At 56.3% G+C, this 23496-nt stretch overlaps 10 protein-coding genes across 10 annotated transcripts; 1 reads left to right on the top strand and 9 right to left on the bottom strand.

Annotated features, from left to right (window-relative positions):
• Nucleotides 1-352: 352 nt before the first annotated feature.
• PHYSODRAFT_317386 (hypothetical protein) lies at nucleotides 353-1736 on the bottom strand (the record flags this gene model as incomplete). Its single annotated transcript, XM_009534210.1, has 2 exons — nucleotides 353-1561; nucleotides 1623-1736. The coding sequence occupies 2 exons, from the start codon at nucleotides 1734-1736 to the stop codon at nucleotides 353-355; spliced, it is 1323 nt and encodes a 440-aa protein (XP_009532505.1).
• A 698-nt stretch (nucleotides 1737-2434) lies between these two features.
• PHYSODRAFT_515793 (hypothetical protein) lies at nucleotides 2435-3703 on the bottom strand (the record flags this gene model as incomplete). Its single annotated transcript, XM_009534209.1, has 1 exon — nucleotides 2435-3703. The coding sequence occupies one exon, from the start codon at nucleotides 3701-3703 to the stop codon at nucleotides 2435-2437; it is 1269 nt and encodes a 422-aa protein (XP_009532504.1).
• A 111-nt stretch (nucleotides 3704-3814) lies between these two features.
• PHYSODRAFT_336626 (hypothetical protein) lies at nucleotides 3815-4564 on the bottom strand (the record flags this gene model as incomplete). Its single annotated transcript, XM_009534208.1, has 1 exon — nucleotides 3815-4564. The coding sequence occupies one exon, from the start codon at nucleotides 4562-4564 to the stop codon at nucleotides 3815-3817; it is 750 nt and encodes a 249-aa protein (XP_009532503.1).
• Nucleotides 4565-4740: 176 nt separating this feature from the next.
• Nucleotides 4741-5124, bottom strand: PHYSODRAFT_515400 (hypothetical protein; the record flags this gene model as incomplete). Its single annotated transcript, XM_009534207.1, has 1 exon — nucleotides 4741-5124. The coding sequence occupies one exon, from the start codon at nucleotides 5122-5124 to the stop codon at nucleotides 4741-4743; it is 384 nt and encodes a 127-aa protein (XP_009532502.1).
• Nucleotides 5125-9638: 4514 nt separating this feature from the next.
• Nucleotides 9639-9860, bottom strand: PHYSODRAFT_516582 (hypothetical protein; the record flags this gene model as incomplete). The annotated part of the gene is made up of 1 exon (XM_009534206.1): nucleotides 9639-9860. A coding segment is annotated over one exon (222 nt), but the record flags the coding sequence as incomplete, so codon positions are not given.
• Nucleotides 9861-11639: 1779 nt separating this feature from the next.
• On the bottom strand, nucleotides 11640-13958 carry PHYSODRAFT_376796 (hypothetical protein; the record flags this gene model as incomplete). Its single annotated transcript, XM_009534205.1, has 3 exons — nucleotides 11640-12032; nucleotides 12134-12301; nucleotides 13371-13958. Coding segments are annotated over 3 exons (1149 nt in total), but the record flags the coding sequence as incomplete, so codon positions are not given.
• Nucleotides 13959-15248: 1290 nt separating this feature from the next.
• Nucleotides 15249-16445, bottom strand: PHYSODRAFT_246809 (hypothetical protein; the record flags this gene model as incomplete). The annotated part of the gene is made up of 1 exon (XM_009534204.1): nucleotides 15249-16445. The coding sequence occupies one exon, from the start codon at nucleotides 16443-16445 to the stop codon at nucleotides 15249-15251; it is 1197 nt and encodes a 398-aa protein (XP_009532499.1).
• A 432-nt stretch (nucleotides 16446-16877) lies between these two features.
• PHYSODRAFT_516273 (hypothetical protein) lies at nucleotides 16878-18008 on the bottom strand (the record flags this gene model as incomplete). Its single annotated transcript, XM_009534203.1, has 2 exons — nucleotides 16878-17165; nucleotides 17205-18008. 2 exons carry the CDS (start codon nucleotides 18006-18008, stop codon nucleotides 16878-16880), a joined length of 1092 nt encoding a protein of 363 aa, XP_009532498.1.
• Nucleotides 18009-19118: 1110 nt separating this feature from the next.
• On the top strand, nucleotides 19119-20203 carry PHYSODRAFT_336622 (hypothetical protein; the record flags this gene model as incomplete). The annotated part of the gene is made up of 3 exons (XM_009534202.1): nucleotides 19119-19499; nucleotides 19540-20117; nucleotides 20185-20203. The coding sequence occupies 3 exons, from the start codon at nucleotides 19119-19121 to the stop codon at nucleotides 20201-20203; spliced, it is 978 nt and encodes a 325-aa protein (XP_009532497.1).
• A 1819-nt stretch (nucleotides 20204-22022) lies between these two features.
• Nucleotides 22023-22208, bottom strand: PHYSODRAFT_441074 (hypothetical protein; the record flags this gene model as incomplete). The annotated part of the gene is made up of 1 exon (XM_009534201.1): nucleotides 22023-22208. A coding segment is annotated over one exon (186 nt), but the record flags the coding sequence as incomplete, so codon positions are not given.
• Nucleotides 22209-23496: the final 1288 nt, after the last annotated feature.

Genomic DNA, 23496 nt, shown 5'->3' with positions numbered 1-23496 from the left:
GGGTTCACAATGTGCTATTGCGGGCGTTAAACACTGACGGCCGCAACCTTTGTCGCCTTCAGCGAGACCGAAACTCACGTGCAACCTATCGCGTGCAGCTACGAGCTGCGACGTTGAGTGCAAGATGAGCATTTGTAATGCGATAGAGTCGCAGTTTAAATGCTGAGGCAACTTCAGTCTTTCTGTTTCTCGCTGTTGGGACCATTTCCCGAACTGAAATCCTATTTTGACTGGTCCTGAAAGTTACGTTCAGCTTTGGTCTGGAAAGAAACTAATTTTAAAGTTCTGTATGCAGTCTACGCAGCAAGAATTTTTTTTTGCTAGTGCGACGGTCATATAGGAGATGAACTACCTACAAGTCTGTAAGATCTTTTGCTTCGCTCGCAAGCTTCTCCCAGCTCCAATAGCACAGCATGAGCGCGGCCATGGCGCCAAAATTCACGGCACTACCAAATCCCATGCCAAGCCAGAGACCCTCGACGCCGAGGTCATACTGGAAGGCCAACAGCGCCCCAAGAGGGACGCCAAATACGTAATATGCCAGGCCGTTGGTGATAGCAGCAGCCTTCTGCTTGCCTGCGCCTCGAAGAACGCCTTGAGTTACAGCGTTGAGGCCGTCTACGATCGTCAGGGGAGACCATATTGCCAGCACCTTGGACGCGAGATCAGCACCGTCCCCTGCGTTGAGGAACAGCCGAGGGATCTGACCGCTAAATCCAAAGAGCACCGCGGTAAAGGTCAGTGCTAGGACGAGTGTCATCAGCAGCACAACGACACACGCCAGCTTCGCCGTCTTCGCCAATCCAGCGCCGAGACAATTGCCCACCCGAATGTTTGCAGCGACCGAGAGGCCGTCGAACACTGTATACACCAGCAGGTTCACGTTCACGAGCACCGAGTGAGCTGCGACGGCCACCTCGTGATGAGGCAACAGCCCCGAGAGGATCGTCAGCGCCTCGAACGCCCACATTTCCATCACAAGCATCAGCATCGCTGGCACTCCAAGTCGCAAGAACACGCCCACGTAGCGAGTCGCAGCCTTGAAGTTCCAGGGTTGGCACCACCACTGTCGTAAATGGTGAGGCCGCCACATGAAGTACGGTGCTAGCAGCAACGGAAGTACCGCATTGCCCAAACTGCAGCCTATTGTGATGCCGTGGAAGCCGATGGATGTGTGGTAGGCTAGAATATAGCCTGCGGCAATGTTGACAGTGTTCCCGATCGCTGCGATGATGACAAGCGGCGTCACGATGTTCTGAGCTTGAAGCACCTTCCGCGTGAGCTCGTACAGATAGAGAAATGGGATCCCTGGCAGCATGTATCGGGAGAACCTCCCGGACAAGCGGGCAACCTCTGCGTCCTGGCCCAACAGCAGCAGGATTTCGTCCGTGAACCAATTGATGATGAATACGGGTAGCAGAATCGCGCCGAGGACGACAACTCCAGTCTGGAAATACACTCCGATCTTCTCGAACCGCTTGGCCCCGTACGCTTGTGAGCAAAGCGTGTCGAGTGCTGCTGCCAGTCCGAATCCGACTGAAAAGCAGGAGAGATTAATCAGCTACAGGGGAGAGTTAGAGGAACGGTAATAGACGCTGCAATGGTGGATTCGACTACGTTACCATGATGGAGCAAGTGGCAGCATCAATGTAGTGTTGAGCGTATGGGGAGTCAATATTGCCAGCGAGAGCGACGGCCACAAAACCCGGTAGAAATTCTAGCAGTGTTGTTATCATCTACACGCAGACACCAGCACAGGTTAGAGACTGCATCATGCAGTTCCCACTGCCAGAATTGAGTGGTTAATTACGCACCACCGGGCCGACAAGCTTGAGCACGATCTTGACTTCCTCCGCTGTGTTGGGTCTTGGTTCATCGTACAGTTCATAGTCCTTCGTACTTGGTGGCCAATCGATACTTAACAAGCAGTCGTCTTGGCGGGTGCTCTCAGACAGCCTTGGCGGCTTGTAGGTGTCTGCCACTTGAGGTGAATACAGCAGTGTCTGTTGCAGTTCACAGTAGCCAAGGGGTTTCTGCGGGCTCGTGGAAACACGGACGTCGAAGAGCGACGATACGTTTCCGCCGCGTGTAGACAAGGAGCTAACGTCGAGGAACTAGCACGCTTCGACAACAATACGGCTCCTATTCAATTTCCGGAACCCCCGCCCTACAGCGGTTGGCCCAGAGACGCTGTTAGTCACTGCCATGGACATGTGTCGTTCCCAGCGGTTGGTTTCCACATTGCGCGAAGTGTGTGATCCTTAGTAAGCTTACATACGTGAGCTGTGGGGCGTTCCCTTTTAGAGAAAATGGAAACTCTTCCAGACCCTTCTGATGGTTACTAGTGTAGGTTGTCTGCGCGTATTTGGTGTTCGTTTGTTGGACTGAACTCTGCACTTAAAAGACTGAAGCAAGGGCTCATATATTTGCGTGTTTACTGTACTACCGGCAGTCCGAGTGCTTGGCGTACGCAGTTGAACATCAAATCCGCCCACCGCACGTGAGAATTGCGCAGATCATCCCACACTTTATCTGGTGTAGCCATCGCAGGACGTCGAACAATGTTCAGCGCCCACCGCGTGACAACTACAACGAGTTCACCTTCAACGCTGTCAGTGTCTCGATAGGAGGTCACCATGGTCATGGTGGTTGAGTCTCGCCTTACTCGTTCCAATGGTCTGTAGGGAAATCTCTCGTCTTCATCCACGAAGTCCGAGGCCATGATGGCATAGCGCCCATTCTCCGCCATGTCCGTATCCTTGGCTTCACACTGGCTGCAGTCCGAGAACAGCACGAGGTTCGTCTCCAGTGGAACGCCATGGGGAGACTGCGACACAAAGCGCATGTGCGATAAATTCTCGTCTCCGAGCTCGTCATCCTCCCGAATAGTAATATGTCCCGACGACTCGGAGATGATGATCTCCGCATTAAACACTGCTTGTTGCAGCGCCGCAAACACTTCCTGCACGCCGCCTTTAGCTCCTCGAAACGGGGTCACGTCGAACCTCGCGATGCAGTAATCTCCGCCGGGCGTGTCGTACCTCTCCTCCTGGAAGTACGGGGCCGTGGGGCTGAGCCCGCGCCTGCGCTCCATCAAAAACCGCCTCGCTTCCTGCAGCTTGGGGCCTCTCAGGGCACTCAGCGTCCTCATCCTCTCGTACCGGTCTCTTCCAAGCCGTATCTTGGTCTCCGTCGGGTACAGTCGGAACACACTCTGCTGCGAGTGGCCCGCCAGCATGGCCTGCGCTCTGGCGAGCACCAAGTGCTGCTCCTGCACTGCCTCTCTCAGTACGGCAGTCTTGGCGACGCGTTTCCTGTCGGATTGCGGGGCCTCGCCGCTCTCCACCATGATCCTGAATTTGAGCATCTCCAGCTCCTTTTGGAGCTCTGCGATCTCATTTTCCAGCGCGATCTTCTCCTCCTTGCGGATCGTGTGCGTGGCCTTCCGCTTCTTGTAAATTCGCTTCCTTTTAGCCTGCGGGGGCGGGGTTTCAGCGTCGGAAGTCTCAATTAAGGGCTCCGACTTGACGCTTTCTTGTTTCTCGTCTCTTGCGCGAACGGAGAAGCCCCGCAGAGCCGCAGCGGCGTGGCGGTCAGCGCCGTACGCTTCGCCGTCGTCTTCGGCGCTGTCTTGGCGCTGGAAGGAGCCCGGGAAGCGGCGCGACGAGGCCGGAGGAGGGAAGTGCGCGCCAACGGATGCCATGATGGCCGATTGCGTTCTGACGGGACCAGCTTTTTAGCGGCTGGCGAGATGGCATTGGCTGGAATTGGAGTCATGTATTAACCAATGAGAGAGAAGTTGAAGTGCGTATGACTATTGGGGGAGATTGACCTCCAGTGTCTCCTTGACGCAGTTGCGGATGACGTCTGAGATGGACACATCCCGCATGGCTCGGAGCGTTTGAGTGGGGACGTTGAGCTCGGTGGCGTGGATGCGAGTGAACGTCCAGCGCGTCAAGACGACGACGGGCTCGGCTGACTCGGCTGGTTCCTTGTGCGACGTGATCAATGCGATGGCCGTGGCATCCCGGCGAATGCGCTCCATTGGGCGATAGGGGAAGCGTTCGTCCTCGTCGACGAAGTCGGCCATAGCCAGCGCGCAGCTGTCGTCCACCAGCTCGGAGAAGTGGACGAGGTTGTTCTCGACAGGGACCCCGCATGCCGTCTGCGCGACGAGTCTCATCTGGGAGAAGTTGTCCAGGTCGTCCATGAAGTCGTCTTCGCGGATGGTAATGTTGCCCGAGGCCTCGGACAGAACGATCTCGGCGTCGAAAACAGCGTGTTTTACGGCGTCGAACACGGTGCGCACTCCTCCAGTGACGCCACACAGAGCGGTCCGATCGAAGCGGACGTTGCAGTAGTCGCCCTCCGGTGTCTCGAATCGCTCCTCCTTGAAGTACTCGGCACTGGGATGAAGCCCGTGACTTCTCTGTGTGATAAACCGCCTCGCGTACCGTAGTTTTGGCTCTTTCAAAGAGCTCAGAGTCACGTGACGCACGGTTTCGTCGGCCGCGAGGTGGATGTACATATCCGCTGGACGCACGGTGTACGAGTCGACCAGCATCGCCTGCGCACTGGTCAAGACCAAGTGATTGTTGTGTTTTGTTTTGGCATTGAGGTACATTGTTGTCACTTAACTTCGTGGCTAACGACATCGATGACCTTGACGGAGGTCGTCTCTAACCGATCTCCCTGCTTTATTACCCCTAGTGGCTACACACTCAGGGCTGCCCCCAACCGTTAAGGTGTGAAGGCCCCGAATCCCGAAGCGTTCTCATCGCTGATGTGCTCCAGCCAGTGCCCCACGTCACTGGCTGCGTAGGCATGAAGATCTTCCCAGATCGAGTCGGAGCCGATGACTCGAGTGGGTTTACATTGCATGCTACGCCGTGTATTCATCGCCAGGTTGGCGAGCGCATCGGCCATCTTGTTGAAATCGCGTATGTGATGCTGCCAGCTGATCACCGAGAGTTGATCCGCAACCCGCCGACTTTGCCAGTATAGCTGAGTGAGGTGTTTAGCCTTTGGTGGTCGCCGCTTCTGCTGTTGATGGATGATAATTTTGCTATCCCCAACCACGTGGAGTGGTCTCCAATTGTGGCGATGACAGGCCTTTAACCCCATAAGCAGCCCCATGTTCTCTGCAATGTTGTTCGTTGTGGAAGGTGCCGCGTATGACATGCTGATAACCCAGCAGATTTCGAAAACACCCCACCCTTCGCCGACCCGAACCACTGCCGCTCCACTCCCTCCAGGCCCGGGATTACCACGGGAGCCGCCATCAAAAAAGAGGAGATACTTCGAACGTCCAACAACGGGTGCTGGGGTTGGCACGGCCGGAATCGAATGAAGCGCTTTGCGCGCCACTTGTGCCGCTCAGTCAAGCATAGGAGCGTGTGGACCTCGGGCAATGTGGAGGTGCACAGTGGCATATCCGTGCCGCAGTCGAGTGTTGAAGATATCCAGATGATACATTATTGAGCGGGTCGAAAAAAGCAACTCGCCACCTCCACACTGCGTGAAAATAGAGGGCCGCTCCGATTCTCCAGCAGCTCTCCATCACCCGCGTGAGTGCGACAGTGAGATTGTCCAGCGCGAGGCCGGCTACGGTCGGGAAGAGCTGCTGCGCAATTGTCCATACCCCGCAGGGATCATTGGCAGCGTGAGGCCAAAGACAGCCTCCTCCAGGCCCGACGTAGGCAATCCCAATGCCAGCCAACTGTAGGAAACGCGTGCGCATCCGAACCGCTGCTGGACAACTCCAGAATACATGGTAGAGATCCACTCGGTCCTGCCGAACGCACACCGCATGAGGACATCCAACTTGTTGACGACTGCGATCGTATGGCGATAGCGCCTGGTGTTTGAGCCGAAACAGGAGCTGCTCCCCCCACGGGTTAAGACCGACAATGCGCCGGATCCGTGACCATTCAAGGTGAGAGAGACCTGTCGCAGCCGAAGGACTTTGCCGCTCCCAGTGTTGTTGGCGCCGCGCTCGACTGGCGAAGCCTCGCCTCCGCGATGCAGCAGCAATAATAGTTCGAAAATGTCGACGCGGTTTGATCCATCGCCGATTACCCACCCATAAGCAGACCAGACGACTGACACGCGGGTGCGGATGTACATACTGAACTCGAATTTCGGGCCCGACCGTCGCGGACACGAACTTAGACAGTCGAGGATGACTGCTGATAACGTGGTCCCGTGAGAGAGCCCTCGATCCTGACGTCAGCTGTACAGATGGTGGCGAACTGGAAGTCATGCTCCCGAGCACCGGGTGGTCCGCTGGTGCTGCTTCAATCCGTAGCTCCGAGCCGAAGCCACCTCGATAAAATAGGCGGGGGTAATTCGTGACCAATAGTAGAACGAGGGCCTCCACCCTCTTGCGAATTGCCGATGTACGTCTTCTGCGGGGGAATAGCAGGGTGAATGTGATAAGTCCAGCTCCATGACATCTCCAGTGAATGATATCACGGAGCCGGTCACCGTACGTAAGCAAGCTTCGAAAGCATGTCCGGTTGGCGATAGCGCCTGTTCGGCCATCGATCAGCTGAAGATCCACCACTGAAGCGTAGGGAAGCCACTCCAGACACTGTTGGCCATGGACGGCAGCTTCAGCCAAGAGGAAAGACGGCAGGTAGTCGACCGTAAAGCTGCCCCGTCGGCGACTAGCCTTGCGCCGTTCCATTGAAGATCGACACATCCGAAATGTCGGGTCAACTGGTACAAGGCTGAAACCATCGGTGCCCGAGCGGGAAGGTCAGCAGCGCCACCTGCCGTGGAAACGATGGCCTTCCCAGTTGACCACATAGATGAACGACGGCGGATGCCGCCTACCAGTGGGACTCTTGCATTTGGGGTCACGAAGGTGGCCGGAGCACGGGCACCAGGTATCAGCTCCTTACACACTAAGATGTCGCCGACGATATGATCGACATTAGATCCGAGGACCGTCCACTTTGAGACTGTGACTGCAGCCATCGCCATCAGTTCCACACGCAGATCGGGCACAGCCAGACCCCCTTGGGTCCGGGGCAAGGCTGCGAGATCCGCATCCAACCAAGCCTTCGCCCCTTGTACTTCTGAGGTAAAAACGCCGTGCCACACGTCATTCTTGATCTTTGTCGTCAGCCGATTAACCGTGCCAGTTGTAGGCCAGGCATGCTGGCCGATGTATAGCAGCTTGGGAATAATGACCGCTGAAGCGATCAAGCTGCGTTGGTCGACGGTTGTTGTTTTCTGACTGGCCATATACAATCTGGTGGTTAATTGTCGCTCTGCCATGCTCCATGTCCTCTCGGGGTCCCTCGTGCTTTCAACAAAGATACCGAGATAGCGTCCTTGGTGCGCAGGCTCCTGGAACCGCAGGGGAGGTGGCAGGCAGGCGTCCCCTGCGGGACCGTCCGGCCGTAGTGCAATCACCATCGTTTTCTTGTGGTTAAGGAGAAGCCCAGATGCTGCCCCAAATTCTGTGGTGACCCTCAAGAGCGCCGCCACTTGAGATACAGATGAAAGGTAGACAGCCGTGTCGTCAACATAGCCGGCCACTTTGATCTCCACCTCGCCACCTTCCGACGTGAGCTTGACCCCTTGTAACTCGGGACGCCTATCGAGCTCCTGGTACAAGGCCTCGAGCGCCAAAATGAACAGTAACGGTGCAAGGGGGCACCCTTGCCTGATGCCGCTCGTCACCTCGACTCTGTGAGACTTAAAACCATTAGCCAAAAACGTAGCAGTCGTACCAGCATGCAGAGCCCCAACCGCCTGGATGAACTGCTCCGGGTACCCGTGGCGCTGGAGTGCCTTCAAGAGGAAGTCTCTGGATAACGAGTCGTAGGCCTTCATGAAATCTAGCAGCATGACCAGCGCTCCGTCTTGAGCAGAATCTACAGACACAGTCTGCTGAGAGGCTTCAAAGATGTGTAAGGTCTCGTGGATCGTCCGCCCCGGGACGAAGCCATTCTGGTGAGGATGCACTCGGTCGTCCAACGTCTCTCGCACTCTTGTCGCTAGGATCCTGGAAAATATCTTGTAGTCCGTATTCAGGAGCGCGATCGGCCGGTAGTTTAAAGGATTATGCAGATCCCCTGACTTCTTGAGGCAGAATATATCCGCCTCCAGAAAGGACTCAGGGAACACCTGCCACGTACCACTTGTTGAGCATCACTGACAGGATCGGTACCAGTTGATCAGCGTAGGAACGGTACCAGCTATTGCAGAGACGATCAGGGCCAGACGCCTTCCCCTCTTTGCAGGCCGCGATTGCCGCCTCGATCTCCGCTGTCGATATCTCCTTCACTACAGCAACTTGTTCATTCGTCGGTTCCGCGACGTCCTCAATCCATCCGGCGACTGCATCTTGCGATGCCGCGTTCGTCACGTGTTGCTGCAGTATGGGGGTCCAGGCATCAGCAAGGATGTCCGCCTTATCGTGCACCCCTCGTACCGGCGAACCGGGGGTTGGGTCGAGGCAGTGTATGGTATTGTCCGTGAACTTGCTGGAGATGCGTCTGAAGAAGTCCCGAGTAGTTTTCCCTTCCCAATGAGTTGCTGCAGCAAAGTGGCGGCGCTGATGTAAGGATGCCCTCGCTCGCTGGCAGTCAGCAATGTCACTTCGGAGCCGGGCCGCCGGGGTCGAGCCGTGGATATCCTCGAGCGTCAGCGCGTCTAGTGCATCTGTAACGGTCTCCATCGTTACTGGTTGGCCATCATCACACTCACGGATGCGGGCTTGCTGGTTACGAAGTCGGCGGAGCTTTTGGCGGTAAGTGTTGCGCCTGGTACGCCTCCGTTGGCGGGTTATCTTAAGAGTGTCCGTTACGATTCGGAGCTTGAGTTCGTCCCACCACTTGGCCATCTCCCCAGCCTCGACTCCGTCAGCCGACACGCGCTCCAGGAACTGTTGGAGCAGTCCCTGCGTATGTTGTTTGACTAAGTCTTCAGCAAAACGAGGAGGGGGGGTGTACGGTTGCCGCCTTGCGTACCCGGACTGGGTCGTCCGGCTGCTGTAAATGCAACTTGGCAGCGTGGTGATCGGCTGAGACCGCAGGGGCGACGACTTCCCAGCCGACGACCCATGCACGTAGCAGTCTGTTGACGTACCAGCGGTCAAGACGGGATGAAGCGTCCCCATGACCAGCCACCGGATAGTGATAGGTGTGCGTCTCGGTATGGTGGCGGCGAAGTTGATCCGGCCGCCATTGCTTGGGTCTGACAGCTGCTACCGGATCGATGACGCCCCATGTCACGAGCAGATTTCTGAGAGCAATAGAATCATGCGCCCCCGCACGCGTAGTGTAGCTTCGGTCAGCCTCCTCGTCCAGCGTACAGTTGAAATCGCCACCCACTGCAACAAGCGCGTCACTCGGAAGTTCTATGGTTACTAAACGACGGAAGAATCGCTCGCGTTGGGGGATCTGGTGAGGCGCGTACACGTTGATGACGACCAGCGGGCGACCATTTAGGTGTCCTCTGACCGCCATGAAATGCTGGCTCCACTGATCCTCTAGGCATGGTGTCACGTCCTTGAACTCCCCGTAAGGGTCTACCAAGATCGCGACACCAGCTTTTTTTCCTAGTGCTGGCGACCAGAAGGACCTGGTGGGGCACTGAGGACCGGTGCGGAAACCCCAACCAGAGGCAAATAAGTCCGTGAACTTCTCTACTTCTGGCCCTTCCACGTGCGTTTCCTGGAGGAGAATAACTCCATTCCTGCCATGATCACTTTGCGTTCTGAGACTGCGGAACCAGGCGTCCCGGTCGGAGGCCCGAGCTCCAAAACCATTCACAATTTGCGTAACGCAGCCAAACGTTTGGTCTGTAGGATGCAGTCCTGTGGATCGAACGCTCAGCGCGTCCATGACCACCCTCTCTTCTTCTCGGAGTTGCATGAGCCGCTTTCGGCGGTCCGCTCTGAACCGGTTCCGCGTTTGCTTGGCCTTCGCGACGCCTGTGACGATAGGAAAGAAGTCGCCCAGACGCCGTTGTCTTACTTGACGCTGTCGAGACTGTGCTGTCGCGAAATAGCCCGCGGCCCAGCGCTGGCCCCCTCTAGCGTATCCATGCCTCGCCCCTCTCGAAGCGGGGCCCTCTGATACCGCATGGAAATTGCATCAGAGGTGTTGTGGCACATTGTGCCTTTATTTGCGGCTTGGAAGAGCAGCACGGAACTTCGATGTGTCCGTCAGCTCATCCCAATTCAGGCCTGTGTGGAGCTTGATCACTGCTCCCCAGTTTCCTTATCCAATGCCCATACAACATTGCTCCACCAGAGGATCCACTGCGTACCAGTGCGCTAAGGAACCGAGAGGCGCTCTCCCCATTGGCGTAGCTCCCCACTGCCGCACAACGTGTGGGAACACGTGTAGGGTGGTCCATATCGAGTCCGGCATCGACCGCGGTTGTCCCCGAAGGTATTTATCCGCCAGCCATTTACTGAGGGATGCCCACCCACTATCAGCCGCGGCCATCTTAAAATTGTTCCCGAGGTCAGGCCCATTTGCATTTTCTAGCCACTGTTGGCTCAGCTTGCGGAGGTCAGCCGGGCGATCTTCATCTTGGCTCAGCCTTCCCAGAGCTTCCATCTGCGTTCGGTAAGCTTCGAGCCGGCCCTGCGGAACCGACTTGGCCGCCAACTCCGGGAAAGGTACAAACGCGAACAGGTCTCGAAGCGCCTCGACATTGTCACCGTGGTGCAGCATGAAGTGCTCCATCGACGGGACCTCCTGACCTGGCGCAGGAAGTGAAAATCTCTCATACACCTCGGAGTACCACCTACTAATAGCCGTCGTGTTGTCATGGTGGGCAGTCTGGAGCTTTATCCGCAGCGCTGGGGTCAGTTCGTCAGGACTTTGTGCGTTTAGCAAGGCCTGATAGACGCCTGCGTGGATCTGACCTCTCGGTTGAGAACGCTGCCGTGGAGGCATCTCAGCACCGACGGCCATCCCGGGAATCCTCTTGCCGATTGCGTAGTCGTCCATGCCCGCAGCGGCGAAAATCCTGCGTTCCGCTTCATGCATCAAGACTTCCATCTCGTCCACCTGATACTCGCAGTCATCCAAAATCGGCCAACACATGCGGAGATGGACGACATCCAAGCGCTGCCGCATAGTGAGGCTGCGTTGAAGGTGAGCATTGGTATCTTCGGTATCGTTGAGCAAATCTAGCGGGATCCCTCCGACTTGCACTTCAAACCCGACCTGCGTCCGGCTTTTCTCCCCAATGTTCCTCACCACCACGTCAGCAGGCCTGGTGAGGACGCCGTCACGCCACTCAAATGGATGCGCGACCTCGGCCGCAAAGCTGGGATCGCCTTCCGCTTGCCATTTCAGGAAGAGCTCTCCATGATGAACTCCATAGAAATGACTTTCGTGCGTCCGGAGCAGCAAGATCATGGGGAGGACATGAAGCCTCCGACACATGCGCAGATATGCCGTAGCGTCGTGATCTTCCAGCGCCGTGTAGCTCCCTGTCTCGTGGATCAGAGGTTCAGAGCTGCCCGGTGTCTCCAATTCATATTCCTGGTAAGTGTAGATTTGTACATGTCCGTCACCGTGGACATCGACGTCCATGACCATCAATGGCTGTCGGAGGTACTGAGCATAGGTCCTCAGCACATGAGGGTTGACCCAGTTCGTGCTGGGAACTCGGGTATCGACCGACCGGAGACGTTCATGAAGAAGATAGGTGCACACAATCGCGATCGCCGCTTCCTTAGTCTTGGGGTGCTCGCAGCCCGGGTTCAGGCGGTCGAGTTCCGTAAAAGGGTCCAGGATCCCCAACTTGCAGTCAGCCTGCAAGTTTTCCACCATCAGCGCATAGATCGCCCGCTTGTGAAAGTTGGCGTCAGCAATTACTTCCGGGGTAAGTGGTAAACTGCCATGCTCTTGGTTCGATACCGTCGCGTATAGAGCAAGAATCGCACACTGCCCGTTAGCAGGAACGTTGACCTCCCTGCCTTGAAACCAGGACAGCCAGTAATTGACCTGTGTTGGGTTTGTGCGGGGGGGGGAACGGTTTTCTCGTAGACAACACTGGTGTCCGACGCCTGGCTCGCATCGGACGCTTGGCTTTCCTTTCCCCCAGGCACCCGCTGAGCAAGCTCGTCCGAAGGCAAATCCGATGCGCTGGATACGATAGAGTAAGGAGCCTCCGAGCCTGGTGTAGGCGCAGGAGGTGGACTTTGGGATGGGGCCGATGAACCAAGATAGCTCGATACTGGGGAGGCCGTCTGAGCAGGAGCTGGAGAAACCCTTTGAGCCTCTGAAGAAGACCTTACCGAGGAGATACGTGAGGCAGCCAGCTCAACGTACTCCGTGCGTTCTACTGCATCTGCCACGGCTCGCTGGCGGCGACTGGCGCGCTGTGCACTCCGCTGTTGCTCGGCTGCAGACGTGTCCGGTGGAGTCGTCTTTTCGGTCAAAGCATGCTCCTCGCCTTCCTCCGCGACCATCACCACATCCTGGTCCGTAAGGACCTCCTCGTCCGGGAACGCATAACCAGCGTCGTCTGGTCCCATGTCCTGATCTTCGTCTCCAGTGTCACCATTGGCGACCGAGGCAACATCCGACTCGGACTTGCTGTCATCGTCCATCAGCGCCTGATATTGGCCGTATTCTCGGGCTTGCTGGAAAAGTTTGAAGGACGTTTGGTGTCCTTGTCCTCCCGGTGAAGACGCGGTTTTTTTCTTGGCGGGCTTGGGGACCAAGATGCGCTGCGGGGGTATGGCCGCTTCGCTCGGGTGTCGCTCCCTTCTTGTTATCGACCGAAACGGCTGGTGAGGTCAGCTCCTCCTCCGCTGGTGACTTCTTCTTGGATCCCTTCCGTCGCACAATGATGAAGTCCCCGTCCGTCCTGGTTTCAGTCATCGCTTGGGTCTGCACTGCGGTGGTGCCTGCCCTGCGGGTTTCCCGTTGTGGACTGGGTTTGGTCCCTTTCTCGGGTGCGACAGCGTCTGGCTGGGTATTGCGCTGTAACGTTGCCGCTGTCAGCTCCATCTCCTTCGCCATCGTCGCCCAAAACGTGTTGAAACTGTCTTCATCCGTGTGGCAATAAGGTCGCGCCGCCCCTACCTGGAATGGGGCCACATGTCCCTGGAAGATCCTGTATCCACGATCCCTAGCATCCATGAGATGTTCCGCTTTGACGCGACAGTACCCGGTTGTATGCTTGGGGCTGTAGCAGCGGCCACACGGGAGCCGTTGTTGAACCAGGAAGTGGTGAAGTACTACCTGCGTTGCTCCGATAGTAACTTGCGTCACTCCTTGCAATGCGGCTGGACACTGCTCTTGGGCGAAACGGACTACGAAGTAGCGGTTATCAATCACCGTTGTAGCGTCCGCGCGCGACCGTTCTGCGTCAAGCACTGGGACACCCGCTAGCTGGGAGAATGCACTTACCATCGTGGCAATGCCAAGTTCCGCCGCCGCGTTTAGAATCCTAATCGAATAAAAACGTCGGAGCTGAGCCGAGTTATACACCCCATCTTCCAGCCCGCTGGAGTCCTCCAGGTCGATGACTACCCGTTGTAGACGCAGCGAAACCCCGTTGTAGAACTCGGCCGTCCGGCGCGAGTGGAATACGAACTTCAGCGTATGGTTGCCGTCAAAAAACAGCATTTTGACATCCTTCAGCATGCGATCGATCATCTCTTTGCCATGCCTTACGTTTTTGTTTGAGTTGAATAACTCCTCGAAGAGCGCCAGGTGGGGCATGCCCTTGCGCAGAGGCACATGTGGGGGAATATCCGCTGTCAACGTAGCCTCCACGTGAGTCTCATGAAATTGTTCAACCATGGCTCGCTGGAGGACGGGCATTGTCGCCTTCAGAAACAATGGAGGGTGTCTGAGGTCTAGATCGCCCCGGAAATAGGCCATTAACGCCTGCGTCTCCACGGGCGTCCGCTCCCTCAGCATAGAGTCAGAGTGCACACGCGACGCCTTCAGTGCCGCCGCCTGAAGGCTCTTTAACTCCTCCGATAGCTGAGGCGGTCTTGGGGTCGTCCAGTCTTTCTCTAGCGTAGTGGCGAGCTTCGCGAGCACAGCGGGCGGTAGGTCCGGCTTGAGCTGGCGAATGGTTGGCAGCCCCTCACTGGAACGCTCGGCCGCAATTGCCGAAGACGTAAGCGCGGCTGCGTACGTTCGAGGCGCAGCGCTAGTCTTGGGGAGAGGCACCGGAAGGCTGGCTCCCGAAGACGTACGAGCGCGTCCGATGGTGTCGTCACAGGCGGTCCCGCTGTGCGCCCTGGTTCCGATTCCGGCGACTTCTCAATCGCAGAGGAGTCGGCTCGTGCCTTACCCCGTCCCCTGGGTCCGGGGGGCGGCGCTGACGCGGTCCACCAGGTGGAGGCGCCGGTCGAGTCACACACAGAAGGAGGGTCGAGCCCACCGCTCAGGTGCTAGTGCACACAGCTAACGGGTGGTCGGTGGGTGGTGAAGGCAAATCCTCTTGGGGGAATTGCAGAGTAAAGAAAGACCAAGTGATGGTCCTGAATGATACTCCACAACAGCGAGTTTTGAGCTTTCTTGGAGTGGAACGAGGGATCAACTTCGCCGCGCTGGACCATTTCCGTGAACCGAAGTGCGTCCAGTTGGGCCTCCAAGGCTCTGATCTCCGCTTCTAGCGCTGTTTTCTCCTCCTTCCTCACAGTGTTGGTGCACTTTCGTTTCTTCTTCGCTGGTAATGCGTGCAGTGCAGCGTCAAAGGGATCTTCCTCGATTCGTACCGCATCCGACCCACTCGCTCTCACCGCGTCAACAAGCGCTTGGAATTCATCCAAAGGTTCCCACGAAATCGTCGATTGGTCTTCTGTGTCGTTAGGGAGTGCCCAACCTTCACCTAGCAGCGAGGTGAGGGCGGCGCTTTGGGCTGAAGTGCAAAACGAGGAACTCATCGTGACGCGGAAACCTCACTACGGTACGAGTTAGTCGCTGGTAGACGACGACAGCAAAATGCGATGCGTTCTGGGCCGCACAAACGAGAGTGACTAAGGTTCAGCGTAATCGCCGGATGAGGCGGGCGAGGGGTGCTCGCAGAAGGGCTCAAAGATTTGCCTGGCTGCTGGCTTGAACAAAATTACTTTTTTCATCACCATGTACTGTAGAGCGTTGGTTGGTGTCGTCTCCACCACACACTCGCAACATTGCCATCGTTCGAGTGAAAAAAAAGAAAGAGAAAAAAAAAGTTGGGGTAAACTTGCGCTTCTAGTCAATATTTTCTCAGCACGATGCAACTCAAAACTACTTAGTCTCCTATTTTGCCAGCCCCACGGTCTCGCGTACGCAATTCAGTATCGTCTCCGACACTCGACCCGATAAGTCGCGCATTTCACGGAGTACTTCGATCGGAACGTTCAGCTCGGTGCGGCATATCCTTGTGAACGCCCAGCGTGTGATCACAACCACGGGTTCTCCCTCCTCCTCAGAAGCCGTATGATCACTATACCCATCCATGTCAACCGCCTTGTTCGTCTTCGTATCTGCATGAGACATCACTAAAATCGCGGCAGTAGCGTCACGCCTGACGCGCTCATGAGGGCGGTACGGGAATCTTTCGTCTTCGTCCACAAAGTCTGCCGCTGTTACCGCGTAGCTGTCTTCTCCATCAGTACGCGAGAAATCCGCAAAATGGACCAAATTGTTCTCCACAAGGATGCCACGACTCGTCTGGGTCACTAACCGTAGCTGAGAGAAATCTTCTTCGGTAAGATCGTCGTCTTCACGGATAGTAAGGTTTCCCGATGTCTCCGAAATGATGATCTCCGCGTTGAACGCAGCGTTCTTCAGCGCATCCAGAACCGTACGAATCCCCCCTCTCACACCTCGCAGCGGTACTCTATCAAAGCGTACGTTGCAGAAATCTCCTTCCGGAGTCTCGTACCTCTCTTCATGGAAATACTCGGTCGTGGGGTGCATCCCCCGGCTCCGCTCCATTATAAACCTCCGTGCGTAGTACAACTTGGGCTCTCTCAGCGCCTTCAGTGTCTGGTGTCTCTCGTCCCGATCTGCCGTCAGACGGATGAACATCTCCGTCGGACGCACCTGGTACGAGTGCCGCAGCGCGCAGCCCAGCATCATCCCTTTCGTGTGCGTCAGCATCAAATACTGACCTTGCACCGCGTCTCGCAGCGCCGCATTGTGCGCCATCTTCCTGTTGAGCGTGGCGTCTTCGTCACCGCGCTGCACGAGGGCCTGCAGCTTCAACGCCTCGAGCTTGGCCTGCAGAGCTTGGATCTGCACCTCCAGCGCCCGCTTCTCCTCCTTGCGCACCGTGTGCGTGGCCTTGCGTTTCTTGTACACGCGTTTCTTCTTCACCGGCCCCGGCGCGTCGCTGTCTTCGCTCTGGTCGGGCTTGGTACTGGATGGTGCCCTGATAACCGAGGCTGCATGAGTCTGCAGGTCGCCGGAGCGTGTTCGGGACGAAATCGGTTGACTGCCGTGGATGGTCATGGTGGACTGCACTGCGTTCATAGGGTCGAGGATGCTGGAGTTCCCTCGTGGGGTGAACAGAGGTATATTCATGCTGGTGTTGGGTATCCGATCAGCTAGGTGGGGTCAAGATGGACGAGTGCGTGGTGCCACCTGAGCCCGACAGTGATGAACTGCGAATGACGATTTGTGTATGAGAAGTAATGTAATCGATAATTTTACTGTTTCAGAAAAGTGGGACGATTCAAATTTAGCGGATATCCAAATATACAGGTGTATTGGATACTTACCAGAAAATGACGATATCGTTTCTGGAAAACTATACGTGGTGCAATGTTTAGTAAAGTTACTGAGTGATCTTTTGTGCCTGTAATCACGAAATCGGATTGCGCGGCACGTATGAAAGTGCAACATGCCACGCGGAGAATGCAATGACAGGGACAACATCTTGCTCTAGGTTGCACTCACTGGGAGCCCAAGTGTCTCCCGCACGCAGTTGAGGAAGATGCCTTGGGACCGAATGGAGCTCTCCCGCAGATCCAGCAGCGCCTCGCGAGAGATGTTGAGGTCTGTGTGGCAGATTCTAGCACAAGACCAGCGCGTGATCAGCACTGCGGGATCACCCTCGCTCTCATACGACGTCAATAGCATAGCAGCAGTAAGATCCCGACGAACTCGCTCGAGCGGTCTGTAGGGATACAGAGCGTCTTCGTCGACAAAGTCCGTCGTCGTGACGGCGTGCTCCTTCTCCTCTCCGCGCGAATACTCGGTGAAATGTACAAGGTTGTTCTCCAGCAGCATTCCTCCGTTCGTCCGAGACACCAGTCGCATCTGGGAGACACTGTCGTCGTCGTTGAGGTCGTCGTCCTCACGCACGGTGATGTTGCCCGACGTCTCCGATATGATGATCTCGGCATTGAACGCCGCCTGCAACACGGCATCAAACACTGCGCGGACGCCTCCTCTCACGCCCCGCAGCGGCGTGATCTCGAAGCGAGCGACGCAAAAGTCCCCGTCCGCCGTCTCGTACCTCTCTTCTTGGAAGTATGGTGTGTTCGGGTTCACCTCACTGCTCCGAGCGTTCAAGAAGCGCTTGGCCTCACGCAGTTTCGCTCCACGCAGCGCATGCAGCACTGCTCTCCGTTCCGCTCTGTCGGCGCTCAGACAGATCTTGGTCTCCATCGGCCGCACGCCGCTCAGGTGGTGCTGCGTGTGGCCCGACAGCAGCGCGCGCACTTGCGCCATGACGAGATGCGACTCCTGGATCGACTCCCTCAGCACCGCGTTCTCCACGGCTCTGTCATGGTAGGACTTGGCCGCTTTGCCCTGCTGCACGAGCGCCTGGAACTTGATCTCCTCGAGTCGCGCCTGAAGCTCCGCGATCTCCTGCTCCAGCGCCGCCTTCTGCTCCTTCCGGATCGTGTGCGTCGCCTTGCGCTTCTTAAAGACGCGCTTCTTCTTCTGCTTCTGAGGCTCGTCCTGTTTGTGAGGTGGCGGTGTCGAGGTCGAAGCCGAAGACGCGGGCGAATGGGTCGCTGATGGTGCCTCCTCTGCAAGTGCACCATTGCCCGCTGTGAGCCCCATCAACGTGGCTGCAGCGCCGTGGTGGTGAGGGTCCTGCAGCGGTTGTGGCCAACCGTTGAAGCCGCTCCAGACCTGCAGCTGGCGGTTGTCCACGACCATGAGCGCGTCCTGTGGCTGCTGCTGGAGTTGATGCTGCTGGTGTTTGGCAAGCGGTTGCTGCACGATGAAGGAGCTTGTGAGCGGATCCATTCGCGCGCTCGTATTATATATAGGCAGAGTATTCTGGTGGCGGAGCGCAGCGCAGTGAGTCGCTTAAACTCGCATCAGCGAGGTAGAGCCAAGTGGTGGGTAAAAGGCGAATGATGACGACGGTGATGTGTGTTGGACGCGGATGGTAGCTTGGGGGATTGCAGAGGAACAAAATAGGTGGGTTTTACTAATTAGCACCCCTTTATGAAGTATAAAATTGTGATTGAGGAGGATGGCCGCTCTCAGAGTAAAACGCGATTACGCGGACAAGAGTTGCTGATGAAGAAGAGATGCGGCGATCATGTGGAGCTGATAAAGGCTGGCTAGCCAGTGGTGAGGGCCTGGGGCGTGGCGGTGGTGGCACCACTGGTGTCCACCCGCATAGATGTACTTGTAGTCGATTCTCGAATGCCGTACAGCGGTGCCGGTCGAACGGACTCGACAGGAGATGGCGGGCGACAAGCTCGAGGCGGGCGGGACCCGGAATCGCAAGCTGAATGGGACACGCTGCGCACCAGCGGCTGGGCCTTCAATGGGCTTGCGTTCTACTGGCGAGACTGCTCACCAACTGTTTTGTCACTGTGAAGCATCGGGGATGCAGCTTCGACCGTGTCGACCCGTATCGGGTCCCGATACCACCGCACAATAGTCGAGTGGCCCATGATGCTCAAGCTTGGTGGTGATCAATGAAGTCCTATGCGGACATATACCGGTATCGTGATGACCACGAAAGTCGGACGTTGCTCGACAAAAATGCTTGGTTTACTGGTTCATGTAGACGCGCCGGTACTGTAAGTTCAAGGTAATGGTCACTTCTTGCCTAATACACGAGAACTAGCGGTTTGAATTTCATTTCGGTGAGGATACCTCCAATGCGCACAGGCCTACAGGTAGACATAGGTCTACAGTCTCGGGCTCACGATGCAGAAGGGCTATCGTCGAGAGCCCCTCGAGCTTCCTGCAGCCTTGATTGATGCTGGCAAGCGCCGCCCCTTCCATGCACGACTTTCGGTCTCAAGTCCAAGTTCGTCGCAGCGTTCAGCGCGTCACACGGCTAAGTGCGCTCCTCGCTTCGCTTCACTTCCTCACTTCGGCGGCAGTAAGCAAGATGCGTTCACCCTACGGCATGACACGCGACGCCCGCGGCTTCCCATCGCGCGAAACCAGCTACAGCTTGACGGCTTTGCCTCGTCGACGGCCTCTGCCGGGCAGCAACTTCGACGTCACGGCGATGAACAATCCCACCGCAGTAGTGTGGGGACCGCCCGAGACCAGAATAATGACTCCACAGGCAACAGCAGCGTATCCGCAAGCGATGCAAGTCACGGCGGACGCCAGATAGCTCCATAGCGCCACGAGCACCAGCGGCGACGAAAGCAGCAGTGACGACGCGAAACCAACGGCGAAGAGACCACGGGCGCAACGCAACGGCAAGCGCACAGCGGAGCCCAAAGACGCTGCCAAGCCGCAGCGCAAGGAGCGCAAACCTACTCATATGCTGCGCAAGGAGCAGAAGATGGAGCTGTTGGCACAAATCGAGCAGTTACAGGGCCAACTGGAGAGTTTCAAGTCGCAGGCGATCGTGTCGAATGCGCTGCACGTCAAGAAGCACACGCAGGCGCCCGTGATGAACGTGATTCTACGCGACGCCGTGCAATCCCGACAGTCGACGCTGGCCGACGTACAGGGATTGATGTCAGGCTACGTGCAGCAGCAACACGACATCAGCCCCATTAATACGTTTATAAAGCTCGGGCTGGACCGCAAAAAGCGGCATCGCGAGCTGGTGGCCATGAAACACGACAAACGGCAGCTGACGCACGAGTTCCTACTACGCCGAAGTCGCGGGCTCGAGCCGGGACGACAATACTGTGAAGAAGAGCGGTTCGAGACGTCCAGAGGCGCCTACTGCGCGCTGAGGTTCGCTGTATCGCATTTCCGAGGTGCCGTCAGTGTTCGAGCTGTGTTCGACGCTGCACTCGTTCAGATTGCGAATGTTGAGATGATCATGTCCTCAATTCCTCCTACCTCAAACATGGTTGAGAGACTCTTCAGTATTGCGCGCGCTGTGCTGCGCCATGAGCGCCACCGCCTCTCCCTCGGCAGACGCGTGAGCAGCAGCGCCGCTGTTACGTCCTTGCGCATCGGCTCCTGCGAATTGTACGGGTACAGCTCGTCCTCATCCACGAAGTCCGCCATGATGATGCAGAACTCGCTGGTCGCAGCGCCGTGCGGGCCGCCGGAGCTCGTCGCCTCGTGGAACTCGTTGAGCTGCAGCGAGTTGGTCTCCAGCGGCGGCGCCTCGGGTGCTGACCCCGTCGAGGTAACCAGTCTCAGCTGCGTGACATTGTCGTCCCCGTTGTCGTCGTCCTCTCGGATCGTTATATTCTCCAAAACGTCATTAAGCAGCTCGTACGTGGCCGGCGCAGCAGCTACCTTGCGTCGCTTGAGCGCACGCACAGCGAACCCTTACTTGTCCGCCGGCGTGCAGTCCACGCCTTCCACATGAGCCTGCGTGCGCTTGAACGGCTCTAGCGCAGCGACTTCGTCGTCCGTCAGCAGGGCCGCCTGGTCGTCCAGCACCTTGACGACCGCCTGCATGAAGACGGCGGAGTGGACTATATCCGTGTCGGTAGCTATGCATAAATAAAAACATATAAAACGCAGTAGTTAAGTAGAAATACCATCAGACGCAGAGTGAGCGATGATCCTTACCGAGATACTTCGCGAACGAGGGGTGGCTCTTGAGGAGCTCGTCGAAGGGACACGAGCGCCCAGCAGCGTAAGGCCGTCGCCCTGCAGGTGCTTGGACACGGACTCGACATCCCGGAGGCTTGCCAGCAAAGTCTCCAGCTTGCGGTGGACTGAGCGTGACGGAAGGAAGTCCGCGAGCTCCTCGTCGTCCGCCGAAATGAACGGACGGAGCCGAAAATAGCGCTGAGCATTGAAAAGGTCGACGACCAGCGCGTGTCTTGTCTGAGGACAGCAGCCAATGGGGTCTTGGCACTAATTTCGAACAAAACCCAAAAACAAAGACCAATTTAGTACCAATACAAAAACAAAATAAAACAGCAAAGAGAGTACTTACCGCAACTTGGCTGCTTGCTTTAAAGTCCGCAACTTACGCATAAGCTGCTGGACCTCTTCGAGGATGCTGTCGTGGGGCTCCAAGTAGTCTCGCACCGCCAAGTTCAGGCGGTGGCTGGCACAGCCGATTAGCGGCACACCGAGTAGGTTCGCCAGCCGCTTGTTTACTCCGCAGTTGTCACCAACCAGGAATAGACATCCGGAGACAGACTTACCAAAAAAGGGTAGGAACCTTTTAATCGCCGTCAGATGGCCGTCAGCGCTTAGCTGGTCGTCAGGTTCATCCATGACGGGCGCTAACGACAGCAGCGGGTACTGGGGGCCTGTCGCCGTATCAAAGCAGCCATACACTGCCATGTAGTGCTCCGTGCCGTGGGTCCACCCATCAAGGACCAGACCAAAACGCTCGGGCATGGCGTCGCCGATCATCGTCTCCACGGCTTTGGTCACGGCCTCCATGATGGCGGTCAGCGTCTCCACGGAGATGGGATTTAGCTTCGTGTATCTACATACATACGGCATTAGCACACATGTATATCACCAAAATAGATATGAAAATACGTACTGTCGCGTTTCCTTGGACTCGCAAAAAGACAGCGGTAGATTGCCCGTGACGACCCAGCGCAGCCACGCGTAGCGGTTCGAGGCCTTCTGGGTGACCCACGGCAGTAGGGTTCCCGTCGCAGCGACACTTGCGTCGCGCATGTCGCTCTCGTAGTTGGGGTGCGCCGCCCGCACGTGCGACACCAAGTTGCTGTAGCCTGACTTGGGCGCGTGCTTGCGGCGCTTAGCGCAGGTCTTGCAGGCATAGTAGCCCGTCGTCTCTCCCTCCTCGTCCAGGCAGGGCTTGAAGTAGAAGGCAGCAATCTGTCTGGGCGAGAAGGTAGGCCTCGGAGCGGGGCCAGCGAGGAGATTGTCGGTCATGGTGCTAACGTCGAGTCGTGATGCGCGTGCTGGGTGGTGCTTGTTTGAAAGTGAGGGCTAACGGCAAAGTTACGCTGGTAGAGCGCGATGTTTGACCACAACTAATGGTTGGAGCAGGATGAGCAGAAGTAAAATACCGAATTTTAGAACTCGGCTACATAAATTTCGGATAAAACAAACGGCGATGCCCTAAATAAAGTATTGTATCCGAAAATACTGTTATATTTTCGGGTAATATTATTTTTCGGGATGCCTGAGCAGCACCATGGGAGAGTTGGCGAAGACAACGAACTGGTGGTCAAGGTCACGCTCTGGTCGCTCATCAAGCTGCACCACTCGAGGCTGCAAGTGTCCTACGACTGCCTGGAGGAGACTCGGCACGAAATCGGCCGCTGGGGCAAGGAGCTCGTGCGCGGGATGCAGCGCACGCTCTCGCTGAGACGGACGCAGGGGGTACAGAAATCTGCCTCAATACCGAACGGGTATACAATACATAACCTCATATAAATAATACCTCAAGGTCCAACAACAGGACGAACGGAGATGGGCAAAGGTACTGATGTAAAAATCCAGGATACCTTTGTTTGGCTAAAAGTACTAAGCTGTGCAGTTTGAAAATTCGCGCCCTATTGATTGTCTGTGCGATCTTCTCTGTATTTACGATTCCACTTTCACATTTGTGGACTACCCGCTAAGCCCTCTAGGAGTAGTACAAAGTAGAGCTACTAACCGCACTGATGTGGTGTGAACACGCTTGGTCGAAGGTCAGCGCTGAAACAACTCAGCACTGTTTTACTCGGGTTTGATTAACTAAGCAAGCGTCAAATCCCGTCTAAGATAAACTAATTCAGTACAGCCGTTTCTCTGGTAACGCTGAGATCACTTTATAAACCTGGAGCCCTTATATATATCAGGCGTTCGGTATTCAGGCAGAGTTCTGTATTTGTACTGGTATCACAGCCCCAAGATTCTGGATGCAACCTCCGCAGATTGCAGTGCTATTGACGGGAATGCATCAGCGTCCCGTCAACACGAGTTTGGCTCAATCATCTACCGGTACGAGAGTCTCATGGCATGACGAAGAGACCTCAAGTGTGCCAGCATTGCGGCGAGCGTCCATGAGACTCGAGTTAAAAGTTCTCCGAGGTCGTCAGCCACGGTATGTACCGGTAGACGAACGCCATGGACATGCGCGCGGTAAAAATAATAGAGCCGGTGGGCCGATTATGGGCACACGTTTCGTAACCCATTTGTCAATTCCGCAACTAGATAATTAGTAGTCTGTCCA

The sequence above is a fragment of the Phytophthora sojae genome (genome assembly GCF_000149755.1).
Source record: "Phytophthora sojae unplaced genomic scaffold PHYSOscaffold_7, whole genome shotgun sequence".
NCBI lineage: Eukaryota > Oomycota > Peronosporomycetes > Peronosporales > Peronosporaceae > Phytophthora > Phytophthora sojae.
Note: the sequence above shows the minus strand (reverse complement) of the source record. Positions and strands in the feature narration are given on the sequence as shown.